Below are 13,199 nucleotides of genomic sequence, written 5' to 3' on the forward strand. Positions count from 1 at the left end.
CTAGTCCAGCAAGTCAAACATGGAGGCACATGTCTGGGTTGGCCCCAATAAGCCTGAAGGCAAAAGAGCACACGCGTATTTATTCTCTTGGCCTTTGAGACCATTATGGTGCCAAATAAACTCATTCAGCTACTGTTTACAGTAGAAACAAAACTGAGGTCAGAGCACAGCTCCCCAGTGACCAAAAAACCTTACGTGGTCTGCAGCAGAACAAATGCAAGATTTGGTGTACAGGCAGCCATCCAGCTGGTGAATTCTTATCTAAAAAGCAGGTTATTTCACACCCTGTTTGAAAACAAAAGGCAGAGAAGGCATAATGGATCTGGGAAAGACAAAGGACATGGAAGAAACAGAGTCCTTGAAACACTTGCCTCCAAGAGGCCACTTCCTCAGCATTGAAGTAGCTCAGCATGGAAGGAATGAAGTAACCTGTCCCAACACAATGGCCGGGGCTAAGGGCAGGGATGGTGCCCAGAGCTTAGTGTGGCCCCATACTGCCAGGTTTACGTTCATACCCCAAGCCCACAGCTTCCACATTTTGCGGAGGGATATATATTTTTGTTTGTTTGTTTCTATTTGTTTAATTGTTGTTGGTGGGTTCGTTTGTTTGTTTGTTTTTGGTTGGTTGGTTGGTTTTGGCAGACTTTGTCAGCTAGTTTCCATTGAACATTTCAAAGCTAAGTGGCTATGGCCAGAGGTCAGACCCATGACCCATCTGTCCTACCCACCCTCTCCTCCCTAGCAGATGCCACTGGAAGGGCATACAAATAAAACAAACATACAGCAACATTTCTTGTCTCAGTTTACAGAAACTCACAACTTGGAAATTTCCCGAGTTGGGGGTCTAAAAGGGGGCCCGCTTCTAAGATGGGTCAGTGTCAAATCTGTTTTTGCAGGGTGGCTGGAGGTATTCAGTAACTGGATTCAAAATGCCAGACTGCAGCTGATGTGCTACAAGGAGATCTACTGGTCAAGTGCATGGAGACAAAGCTATTGATGATTAATCTGACACAGTGACTACTCATTGCTCAAAATCTCCATGAAAGGCTATGCAAGCTACAAAGTTCCCTCAGTAGTTAGCATCTAACCAGAGAGAGGATGCAACTGAAACATTTGCTTCACATAATCATTAAATGTCCACCTGGTTTAACGTCACTAAGAAAGAATTTCAGCTACTTGATTTTTCACAGGTCACAATGCAAGTCCAGTGACCTCTACTCATGTCCTAATATGACTGATTGGAAAAGCTTATGGGAAACAAATCTTTTTTTTTTTTTGATACAGATGTGATTACACATACTTGTTGTTATTTAGGTTAGAACTGAGTGAGCTACCAAGTCAGCTTGCAAATCCCAGCAGGGCTGTACACATCAGTTTTGCTTTACTGTTTTGCAGAGATGAAAGTGAATGATACATTGAACATGAACACAACAGAAAATAAAAAATCATGGATATAAAAGAAAGAAATGCATCCTCAAATCCTGAAATACGTGTACGGGCCTTTCATGCCCCAGAGATGCAAAATGAACTTCTGCCTGTTGCGAACTCAAATGCAGGTGTCAGCCTAGCTATTGTCTCCAGGTGCACTGTAAAAACAGCAGACTGAGTCATTCGGGGTCAGGTGTCCAATTCTGCCAGCATGGGAAGTGTCCCAGTCCTACAGTGTTACCCCCAGCTCCCTCGGCTGAGCAGAGGCAGGAGGTGAAGGAAGGAATTCACAGCTTTGTCAGAGAGATGACACAACCTGGTTTTGGGGATCTCTTTGCTTTCCTCTTGGATCAATACTCCACAATAAAACACCATGGGTTTACAGTAACAATTGTTAATCCAGAAATACTGCACTTCTACCCACAATAACATACTGATTATACAAAAGGCTGGGACAGGGAAAAGAGCCACACAAAATGTGGGAGAAAAAGCATGTGCCACAATATAAATAATGAGGACCCATGGACAAGACTACACATCTCTTATTAACATACCATGTAAGCTGATGAACAGTGGTCTCCACTGCTCCTGGTGTCCTGCTCTACTAGGATATGGCCTGAGGCGGTCTGGCTGAGCCACGCTCATGCCACTTGAGTCTTGGTATCTCTACAACTTTGCAAAGGGAGAGTAATTTTCCTAGAATTGTTAACTGTGTTCTCCACAGCACTCAAGACAGGTTGAGAGTGAAGGCTCTGATCTTTAAAGGCAGTGCATACCTGTGGGGGGTGGTGGTAGTCAGGGAGCAAAAAGGAAATGAAGAACATCCTAGATGGCAGACACGCTTGTCTGAGAGCAAAGGAAGTGAAAAGAACTGTAACTAATGATGGCAAGAGAGAATGGTCAAAATCTAAAGGGTGATGCAGTGGATGCACAGCCTCATGAGCACAATCAAGTACTGGTAAGCTTAAAAGCTATGTAACAACCATCTGTCTCCATGAAGCAAAACAGAAGACAGGAGCAGAAATGAGTGATTCTAATTTACACTTTAAACAGAAAAACATACCCATCTAAAGTTAAGAATCACAACTTCTTCTGGAAAAATGGAAAGGAAACGGAGAAAAGGCTTAGCCAAGGACTTCTTGAAGTTAAAAAAAAAATAAAAATCCTCATAATCCCTTAAAACATGATTTCTCTGATCTAGTCTTTGTGCTTTTATCACATGGAAATGTCAGTCTACTTTTCTAACCACAACCATGCATGTTATTGTACTTGTACTTTTTTTTTTTAAGCTGCACATTTTAGATTTGTCAAGTAGCATATATGAGACCTTAAAATTTGGCCTGTTTGCTAGGATTAGACCTGAAATTCCAGTAACAGCAGCGAAGTTGCACAAGTGCACTTTGCTTTTATTATTGAATCTTCTGCAACCCATACAGTGGTGCTCCAGGCAGAAGGGTTGGTTTTGTGTAGAGATGGCAGGAAAGGGGCTAGGAGTACATCAACAAACATGCCCCTCAGCAAAAAATGACTGCTCTAGACCAGCAACGTCTGGTTTACATAGGGAGAACAATCTGTTCCCAATTATCAGTTAATTTGATCCTCACCCTAATCTGACCAAACCTTCAAACCAAGCTATTAGAAACAGTATCCACGCCCTCCCTCTCCCTTGTCCTCCTGCTCCCATTTTCAAACAAGTACTGAAGGGCAATATGGGAGTATCACAGACAGGACGGACATGTTGAAGGAAATATTTTGAATAATTTTGAACATGTTGAAGGAAATATTTTGAAGGAAAGCAAAAATATTGTCATGTAGAAAAAATATCTAGGAATGCATAAATGAAAAACCAGAAGACTTAATTATATAAAACATGTATTACATGATAACTAGGGAGGAGAAGTCAAGCAAGAAAAGGGAAGGGCTGTGAGAGGGGGCAAGGGTCACATTACAGCTTCTACAAGGAAGTAGGGAAGGAGGTGAGTGTAGAAGGATGGACTGAGAGGATGAAGGAGGACAATGGGATCACACACAGCTACCTCTGCACATCTGAGCACTTGGTTTTGTTGTCAACGTCTGTGTGAAGAATTAGGTGAAGAAAAAACCTCAGGAGACTAACACAGCTGAGCATATGCCATGAAGAATTTTTTAAAAGATAGAGACATGGGAGGGGGAGAGCCCTCTTTGTGCATGGTGGATCTGCTAAACCTCATGTGCTGCAAGGTGCATCTGACGCTGAAAGTCAACCATTGGATTCAATCAATATGGTAAGTGCAATTTCTGGATGAAATCAGAGGGAACTGAAGGAAGAAAGGGGAGGAGGGTCACAGGCACACTTCGTTGTGTCAGCTCAGAGCTGGTCACCCGGGGACACCCTGGCAGGAATCCGCACGCTGCCAACAGGGAGTTGTGTTTCCAGAGGAAGGAAATGGAGATAGAGCAGGATGCCAACGTGGGCAGCCTGAGCACTCCCTCAGCCCCTAGGCCTGCTGTGAAAACATGATACAGGAAGGGCTGCCTTTCTGTTATCTCCAACCCAAAGCCTTACAAATGGCACAAAAAGGGGTAGGAGCGAGCTGGCCACTGCAAGAAGCTCCCCAAGGACTTCTCCTCCAGCAGCAACTCTTCTGCAAGGAACATGTCTAAACACAGGCATTCACAGAAGACAACCAGCTGTAATCAAGCTATTTCCATCCAAGCCATTTCCCTGGAGGACCGTACGCTTTTAAAGGCTACAAAATCCCCTCCCTTCCCCAGGGACACCAGGTACTCTTAAGTTTCATACACATTGTTCCCAAAGTGCTTTCTACAGGAGAATCTGGGATGGAAGTGGGAAATACCACAGAACAGTTTTGAAGACAAGATGTACTCTTGTAGGTAAAATGGCCATAGGGTGATTTGCTGAGTTGTGCACTTTTATGTAGCTTGAGAATTGAGGGGAGCGAAGGATGAGGATGGAGAGAGAATAATTTTTCAAGGCTAGAGAGTTTATTCTTGCGTTTTTCCTGTGACACACGCCTGCCCCAGTACTGGTGCTTGGCCCTCACCCAAGCCCCCCTCTGCATGCACGCCTCCCACCAGACAGCCACTAGATCAGTGCAAAGTGGTGACCTTCATCACAAGACCTAAGGGCTTCTATTGCTGAATGGCTGGAGTTGGAAGGGACCTCTGGAGGTCATCTAGTCCAATCCCCCTGCTCAAGCAGGGTCACCTGAGCAGGTGGCAACTGTTAATCTCCACCAACTCAGTGAGATTACAGGGTACTACAAACAGCTAGGCAGACCTGTTTAGACCCTAGAGCCTTGGCTTTAAAATGAAAGATCAGCACCCCTTTTTGCCTCTAGGGGTGCAGAGAGCACACATTTCCACAGGCAGCAGAAGCAGGCCACGTGAGAAGGTCCAGGTACAGCCAATGCAAGTACATCTCAGCAGCTCAGGCACTAGGAAAGTGTGCATTGCTCCATGAGCAAGCCTGCATCAGAGATGAATGAAAACAGTCTTCTGCCTAAATGAGATGCCAGAAGCTCCTAGGAAGCTGCAGCAGATAATCCAGAACAAGACAGACATTACTACAAGAACTGCAGTTACCTCTGCACACAAGACATACCTATTAAATCCTTTCTGTTTCTCATCATGCTTCGTCCTTCTGCAAGGCATCCCCATCTTCACTTGGCCTTGTGTCTTGGGCCATCTGCTTGCTGCCACATCCAATTGCCATTTCTAAGAACTGGACTATCCAGAGGGTACCTTTGCAAGACTGCTACATCCTCAGCTCCTAACCACACTGTTTTACTCTACCCTTTCAAACTTCTTCCTGCCCTTGTCCCTTCCATCAGACTCCAAGATCAGGCCTGAAGGGCATTCTTCGAGCACCAAGTCCCATGGAAAAGAAGGTATATGATCCCTGCTCCTCTACGGCCTGATAAAAGCCTCTAGGTTGGGCAAATGCAAGTCAGTGTTATTTTCAACCATTCTGTTGTGGCAGCACTGCAACCTTGGATTACAGGTATCAACTAGCAGCTGCAGAAGAAACAATTATTAATTCAAGCAGAAAGTTGGCACTGGCTGTGAGATCGTGTGCTGCATCTCCAGCCATCTGTCCTTAAGGCAGATCTGGCATCGGTGAGCGTACTGCAGCATACCGATGGAAATTTTGATACGCTTTATGATAAAGCTGATGTGAAATCACTGGAGGCTCACTCACCCTTCACCCCACAGATTTCAAAGTCCCACCCTCGCCTGTTTTTAAATACTGGGCACCACCAGGGTGACTCACTAGGTGAGGCAGGGGCAGTGCAGCAGCGACAGCCCCACATGCCATCTGCCCATGCAGAAAGCACAAGGCTACGTGGCTATCCAGCAGGCTTTCTCGACGGCACATGTCCCACTGGCTACCAAAGCACACCTTCCACGTGCACGTGTCCCTGTTAGCTCTGATGGGGAACAGATGTAGCTCTGGAGTACGGAGCATGGTAGGGCAGCAAGCTCCGGGTTAAGCAGACTCTCATCACAGTCCTGACCCAACCAAATTGCCAGCTAAAAGCTGTGTCAGGCTGACTTAGCAATCAACACTTCCAGTTGCTACTTCTGTAGCTCAGTGCTGTATATTTCCATTTATTAACTGAGGGTCGATGAAAACCAGTGGATATTCAGCTAAAATTAGTAGCACAGGTAAAGTTCTGGTGCGTGGCACTATCTTCTTCAGGGTACACTTCAGCTCATGAGGCTGGGAACATGCAAAAACTCCATGCACGTTGCCAAAGATTATTTGCATCGGGAAAATCAAATTATAGAAGAGACTCCAATTCAAACAGTTCTGTAACTACAAATGTGTCTAGAAAGGTTTGGTAAGAATTCTTACAAATTAATGCAGAGGATGAGTATGATAAAAGCATTTACTCTCAGCAAATATATGTTCTCCAGAGTAACTGTCCATATGTAAAATAATCAGAGGGACAACGGGCTCCAGCAGTGAGACTAACACTCACAAATGGTTTATGTCCACCACCAAATCCCCTGGAGCCTCACAGTCCCGGCTGCTCTCTGTATTGGCCGTGGCCACCAGAGCCTGCCAGAGGTCACATCTCGGCCAGGAGGCTGGACTCCACCCTCTGCAGCTCCCGTCCACAGGCACTTGGTGCCCACACACTGGCTGCTGCAGGGAAGAAGGAGACAGCAGCAATTCCTTGCTTTATGGATGCGAAGAGAACAATGACAGTGATGGGGAGCTGCTGTGATGGCAACAGCTTTGGGAACTGTATGCCAATCTGAAGGAGGTAAAGAATATAGGCAAGTTAAACATACAGTTCAAATGAATCTGTGTGAGGAGGAGTACGCTCTTGTGAGCAAAAGTATGTACGAAGTGGGATGGGAAGGCATGAAAACAAACCCAAATCCTGAAAAAAATGTGAGGGGGAAAGCAGAGAGGAAAGGGAGAAAAGAGAAAGGATGAGGAAGACCTCAGATGCCTCGTTCAGGAAACAATATGCATCTGCTTTACAGCAAACTAAAGAAAGGGTTTGTGCAACAGCCTTGTTATACTGACCCCTGCAGCCCATCCTACCGAAGAAAACTGGAAAAGCTCTTCTTCCATTAAAAAAAAACTTTTTTTAATGTTCTTGTTAGAGAGATGACTGACAATTCTGCAAGCTCGGGGTACAGAGCATGAGGTGCTTAGGGAAGTCAAATAAAACAGATGTTTTCATTACGGTTAGAAACAAATAAGGTTTTTAATCTTTATCATTGTAAATCAGTTTCCTATGTTTGTTTTGCCACTTCCTTGTTTTCTACAGCAGAGTAAATGGAATTGCACTGGAATTTCACACCATTCAGTGCCTTTCAGAAAATGTTTTGAAAACAAAGTTTCAGCAAATCAAGTATTAGTGAAAAAAAATAAAATCCAGCCAGCGTTATTTGCAAACTGCCAGGTAAGTTTCAGACAGGTGGTTCACCGTGCTTTTCATAGCTGACTGGGGGGTCTTTCTGCAGATACCACTTACAAAAACATTTGCACAGCCTCATTAGATAGATGATTTATACATCAGTCCTAGCAAGCACAGAAGCTAACAATTACTGGAAGTTTCACCCAGCAGTTAATGAAGACACTAATGTTATTTTGAAAAATAATCACTTTTTTTTTTTTTTTTGTCCTGTGCAAAGAGAAATTAATTTATATTATGTACCAAAACAAGGCCAGCCTCCCAACAGCTCCTCACAGACATGGGGTATTTCCCAGCTCCTGCTGCAGCTCCCTGTATGAGTGCATGGCAGGCTCTGGACTTCTACTGCACTGCTTCAGCCTGAGTTTACTGGACTGAGACACTGGGGCTGACTCAAAGCAGCAAACAATTGTGACTACCCAGCACATAATCGATAAAATGAAGCAACTTTTTTTTTTTTTTCCCTATAAGTGCCAATTTATCACCTGTGTTAGAGAGACCTAAACTTTTTTCCAAGGAGACAGGAAAAATTTGAGAGAGCCTACTCCCAACATCAGAACCAAATCTCTAAAACATTTTCCAAAATGCAAAGACACGAAACAAACATGCTCGCAGCTGAAAGAAATACAGTTCACTACAAGATGTCTGTGCAGTGAAATCAGGAACAGAGTGATAAAACTAAGTTCATAATTCAGCAGAAAGCAAAACTATTGACAAACAGCAATGAAGTCTAAATCACAGTCTACGTTATTTATTAGCCATATTTAAAGTACGTCTTCACTGAAATATACAAGAGGCAGTGAAAATTATCATCACTGCTTTCATGACAAAGTCATTACTTGCTTTGTAGCTTATCTCACATGCATACTCACTGAAAATATTTACAGCAAATGTACTTCCAAGAAACATCCTTTAAAACGTCCTCTATACAAATGCAAAATAGCTTGATCCCTTCCTGCAAACAATTTCCAAATTCAAGCATTCCTCTTTAGATTTTATCTGCAGCAGCAGTAGTCCATTTACGCTTGTATAATGAAAAAAAATTTACTGAGATGTCAGAGAGGCATAATCATTTAATAGTGCAGGTACTCACATTCTCGAGTTAACCAAAGCAAACCACTGTTCCTTAGTCACCTCATACTCGAATGCAGCTGAACATGTGGTCAAACTTGCCAAAATATTCAAGTAACATACGCAGCTTAGTAGTCTGTAACAAGTCTTTCTAGTTCTTTTTCCTGTTGCTGATTGATTCAGCTGGTGCAGAAAACACCACCCCAGAAGTTTGTCTTTCCACTGTTAGAGCTCCATGCAATTAAGCAGCTTGCTTCAATATGTCCAACGCCCAAATCAGCTCCTGCTCGTCCAAAGGCATGCTCTCCCAGACAGCAGGATAACAAATCACACGTACTTGCAGCCCAATAGTTTGTCCATTATGAAATGCTAAGGATTTGGAGACGCAGGCGTACATAGCTGCGCACATAGCTGCATGTTAGAACGCTGGCCTGAAGGGTTTGTAAAGCCAACAAGTCCTGACAGCCTCTGCAAAATGTTGTCCAATTTCGTTTTGAATTAAATACTTGCAATTCATTATAGCGTCTTTCTGCGATTAAGGGAACAAACAGCTTCTATCCTGCAAGAAGATTTGTTTGCATAACAATCCTGAAACTAAAACTTCATCTTGCATTAACACATCCCCTGTACAAACATTTAGCTTTTTTGTACTTAAATATCTATAAACTTTTCCAATAGACAGTTCTCCTGCAGGGTGGGGGGAAATTTATAAACCAATCAGTAACAGTTCATGCACAATTTTTCCTTCCTTCTAAGCAGAGGAAATTGTTCTGCATGACTTAAGTTAAAAGCATACTACTAAAAAAAAGGCAAATTATTGGGGGGGTGGGGGGATAAGAAATAAACAGGTACAGGTAAGTCACACAACAGACATTTTGAAGTCTCCCTTCTCAAAAAGATTACAAAAGAATAGATTTTTTTTTAGAGAATGTTACCTCTAATTATATAAAAGTATGGAATGGTAAGGAAGGAAGGAGAAAACATCCTTTTTCAGGACTTAGTAGCATTGGTAAATTCAGTCTTGAATCATCAATAGATAATGGTAACTTCCATGTTTTCATATAACTCCCACTAGTCTTTAAAAAAAGATTCCTTGTTTTGATTCCTTGTTTTGCATAAATTGCAGATAATGAGATTCCATATTTCTAATTTCCCACACCCAAAATACTTTAATCTCTTGCACTAATTATAAAAATTCTATAGTGAGCATATCCAATAATTTAGGAGTAGTTTCCATGACAAAACATACTCACTAATGAGGCCAGTGCTAAAATGTTCCAGATAAGCCAATTCTTAACATGTACATGTCGTGATCCAGTGAATATCACTTGAACATGAACCTTAGCAATAAAAAAGCTGAAGTTTTTGTATATATGCATAACAAAAGAGGTAGTTAACGTTCTTCTTCAGGATGTTCAGATTGATCCCAGCCACCCCAGCCTGTATTGATAAATCCATTTCCCCCTATACCTACATTAAGAGGTCTCAAAAGAGCACCCACAGGCTCCTGCCATGCACTTGAAATTTTCCATATAATCCCCCGGTAGAAGCCTGGGCTTTAGTGGGCTAAAGTTATGTTTGTGTAGCGATCAGGAGAACAGGAAAATATTGACACAACTGCAAGAGGAACACCACTGCCACACTTTTATCAGTCATTCTGCAGTCTCTGCCCTTTCCTGACCTACCAGGCCTTCTCAGCAACCTTTGAACATGCCAACCAATCTGCTCCAGAGCGTATCACCCAACCAAAACAGACATCTCAGGAGCCTCTTGAAATAATGAAAAACTCCTCTTGACATTGCTTGCTTAGAACTAATAGAGTAAATTAAAATTAGCCAAACCCATAGGGGTGATCAGGACAGGCTGCATATTCAATGCAAAAGAACTGGTTAATCTCACAAAGCAGCTACAGGCACAAGATAACAACCAGACAACCTCTTGCAGTACACCCCCAGGCCTCTCCGAGCCTGGTTTAAGCCTGTGTAGGTCCATGGAAGTGGACGGTGCTTCATGCTGACAGATTGAGATGCCATCCCTTACACCTTCACAAATTTCTACATTTTAAATATTTAAAAGATTATTGGGTGGATAGGGACATGAGGTAGGAGGGACAGACTCTGATCAACCAGGAAATTAGTTTTCAGTGTTTAGTTTTGACTGCTGCCGCTTCCCCCTTCTGCTGCTGTCACAATGTAAGGAAAAGGCAATCCAGAAAATGTAATGATCCAAAGTGGGAAATGCATTCCCAATTAGTTACCTGCAGCACTGCCGTTAGTATTTGCTGGGTAGGCCATGTCTGCTCAGTGACACATCCAGAGCAAGGTTGTTAGCTGTCATGCAAATGTCATGCATCAAGTCCAACCAGACATGCAACCTGAAACAAATGAGAAAAAGGCAGTTAAAAACGTGCAGTTTTAGGAGTTAAATGCATTAAGCAGCAGACATTTTCGAGTGTTTAAGTCTCACCTTCAGTACAAATTTCACCACAGCAGTCACTCACATTGTATTTCTCTTAGTAAGCCCCAGCTATCACACAACCCTGAGCTACCATTTCATTTGAAGCTGTCTCTGACAGCTCACAAGGAGGACCAGCTGAATCTGCAATTGGCCTTTTTTTTTTTTTCTTTCCTACCCGCAGCTTTTCAACTGCTGGTCTCTAGCTTTCTTTGTACCACAACGAATTCCTCCAATTTGCTCGCACACGTGTGAAGTTTCAGATTATCCCACGGCTTATAGAAATGGGGTTAGAGGATGCTAAGTGAAGGGCACCTACAGAAGAGCTGTTACCACATCTGTATCAGTGCAGCTATATCAGTGCTGGACTGGTTGCCCTCTCTGAGCTCTGATGTCCCCCCAAGGGAGGTGAGGGCAGAAGATACCCACCAAACAGACATCCAAGGCAAGCCTGAGCATCCCTGTGCCATGATAAACCACTTGGCCGATGGCTTCCATGTGGAACCAGCATGCTGGCACAGGGGGCCCAGAGTTGGCATTGAAAGATGCACCTGAAAGACCCGTCCCCTGCAGGTCCCAGTGGTGACACCCCCAGTATTCGCATGCTTTGTTTTCAGCACCCATGCAACAGACTGAGCAGGGGCCCGTGAGCTCCATCCATGGGGAGCTGCACGGAGAAGCAGAGCCTGCCTGAAGCTCAGGCTGCAGGTGCAAAGAGAGGATGCTCCTGCCCTGGGTGGGTGGGTGCAGAACAGAAGCCAAACAAGACGTAGAAGCAAAACTGGCAGCAGTTTTGCAGCTACCTGGCTGCCAGTTAGCTCTGCAAGGCCAGCCTTGCTGGGTCCACAGTAGGGCTCCTGCTACTCCTCTCCTGCCCACTGCAAAGCAGCGTGCTTGCAGTCCTCATCTTCGGAGGAACAGAATTTAACTCAGCCTGTACTGCTGAGAAGCTTCCTCCTGGCTCCGCTTCAAGTTTTCTACAATCCAAACAGCATTTAGCTTTTTTGACTCAAAGGTGGAGCTCAGGTGTATCAAGAACACCCTGCTTCTACGACCCCAGTCTGACTTACTCTGACAGGTCCTTGACAAACCAGTCACATTTTTCCAATTATATTTCATTTGGCTCTGACACTACATGCATGGAAGTATTTAAGAGCTAAGCAGATTAGCCAAGGAATAGAAAATCCAGAAAAGAATCAGTACAAACAATGTTCATGCTGAGTCAAAGATACACCAGCTGACAGAGAATCCAGTTGTCTCTCGAAAGTGACGGCACTCCATCACAAGGGCTGACACAGCTTAGCTCTCCCTTTCTGGGAACACAAGTACAAATCACTACATTTCTAATACAACCTTGACATTAATTTTCCAAGAATGCAGAAAGACCTCCATTGCAACTCCTCCTTCCCAAGCTCTGACATATATTTTTTTTTAATTTACAATCCCTTGCTGAAAGAATGGCAGGGACACAGAGGTGTCGAAAAGACTGTACCAGCAAAAGGCTACAAACAGAATAAAATAAAACATAAAAGCAGGCATCCAGCACAGCCAAAGTGGCCCATCACAAGATCCCAGGCATAACGTTAATATCAGATTTCTGGAACAATGAAGTATGGTTAAAAAGAACAGTAAAGCACCTATCTGGCTGTGTTTGCAGCCAGGATCAAAGTCTGAAATCTGCTTTTAGCAAAATATTAACTACTTCCTTCCAAAGCGTTAAATTCTAAAGCATTGTTCCTGTTTCTGCCACTGCAATCAGGAGATAAGGTGATGCTTTATGTTCACAATAGGCAAATTCACTGAGTCTCGGTGCATGACTAATGAAAAAATGCCATCGATTTCTTCCCCTGGTAAGCTTCTCGGGACAACCACTGTCTCAGGACAGACTGCACTTAGAGGGACAGCAGACACTAAAAGCAGTGCACTGAAGGGAAGACAGGGTTGAATTAATTCACCTACTTCTAATTTGTTTAACGTCACTAGGGCAGCAACAGGAGTGCTTCCCTACTTTCATTATGTATGTTTACTGTACATGGCTGCAGCACAAGGCTCGCACCACTGCAAAGCAAACCAAAGAGGCAGAGTAAGATACCCACAGCGTGGTTGCTTCATCAGGCAACCTAATGTCCTGTCCATCCACGACTTCCTATGCAACTGCAGCCAAAGAAAGCTGGAGATACACGTCTGAGAAAACCTGCCAAGGGGTTTGTATCCATCTGGCCATAGCCCTCCAGGGTCCTACCTCGGCGCTTCTGTTCGCTGGATGTTGGCTAGCTCCCTGGGCTTACTCAGCACACACCACAGCTGCAC

General features: G+C 43.8%; 1 protein-coding gene across 8 annotated transcripts in view; it reads right to left on the reverse strand.

The window, feature by feature from the left end:
- Positions 1-13,199, reverse strand: part of KANK1 (KN motif and ankyrin repeat domains 1) — a 127,568-nt gene that overhangs the window by 39,898 nt on the left and 74,471 nt on the right. For 7 of the 8 annotated variants that reach the window (XM_083818278.1, XM_083818275.1, XM_083818274.1 and 4 more), the window contains one exon: positions 10,693-10,809. In XM_083818278.1, coding sequence (XP_083674404.1) covers positions 10,693-10,729 — 37 coding nt within the window. In that variant the 5' untranslated portion in view covers positions 10,730-10,809. Of the gene's footprint in view, positions 1-8,457; positions 8,995-10,692; positions 10,810-13,199 lie in introns of those variants that run through there. The other variant, XM_083818279.1, reaches the window with a different exon arrangement.

The sequence above is a fragment of the Anser anser genome (assembly GCF_964211835.1).
Source record: "Anser anser genome assembly, chromosome: Z".
Lineage (NCBI taxonomy): Eukaryota > Metazoa > Chordata > Aves > Anseriformes > Anatidae > Anser > Anser anser.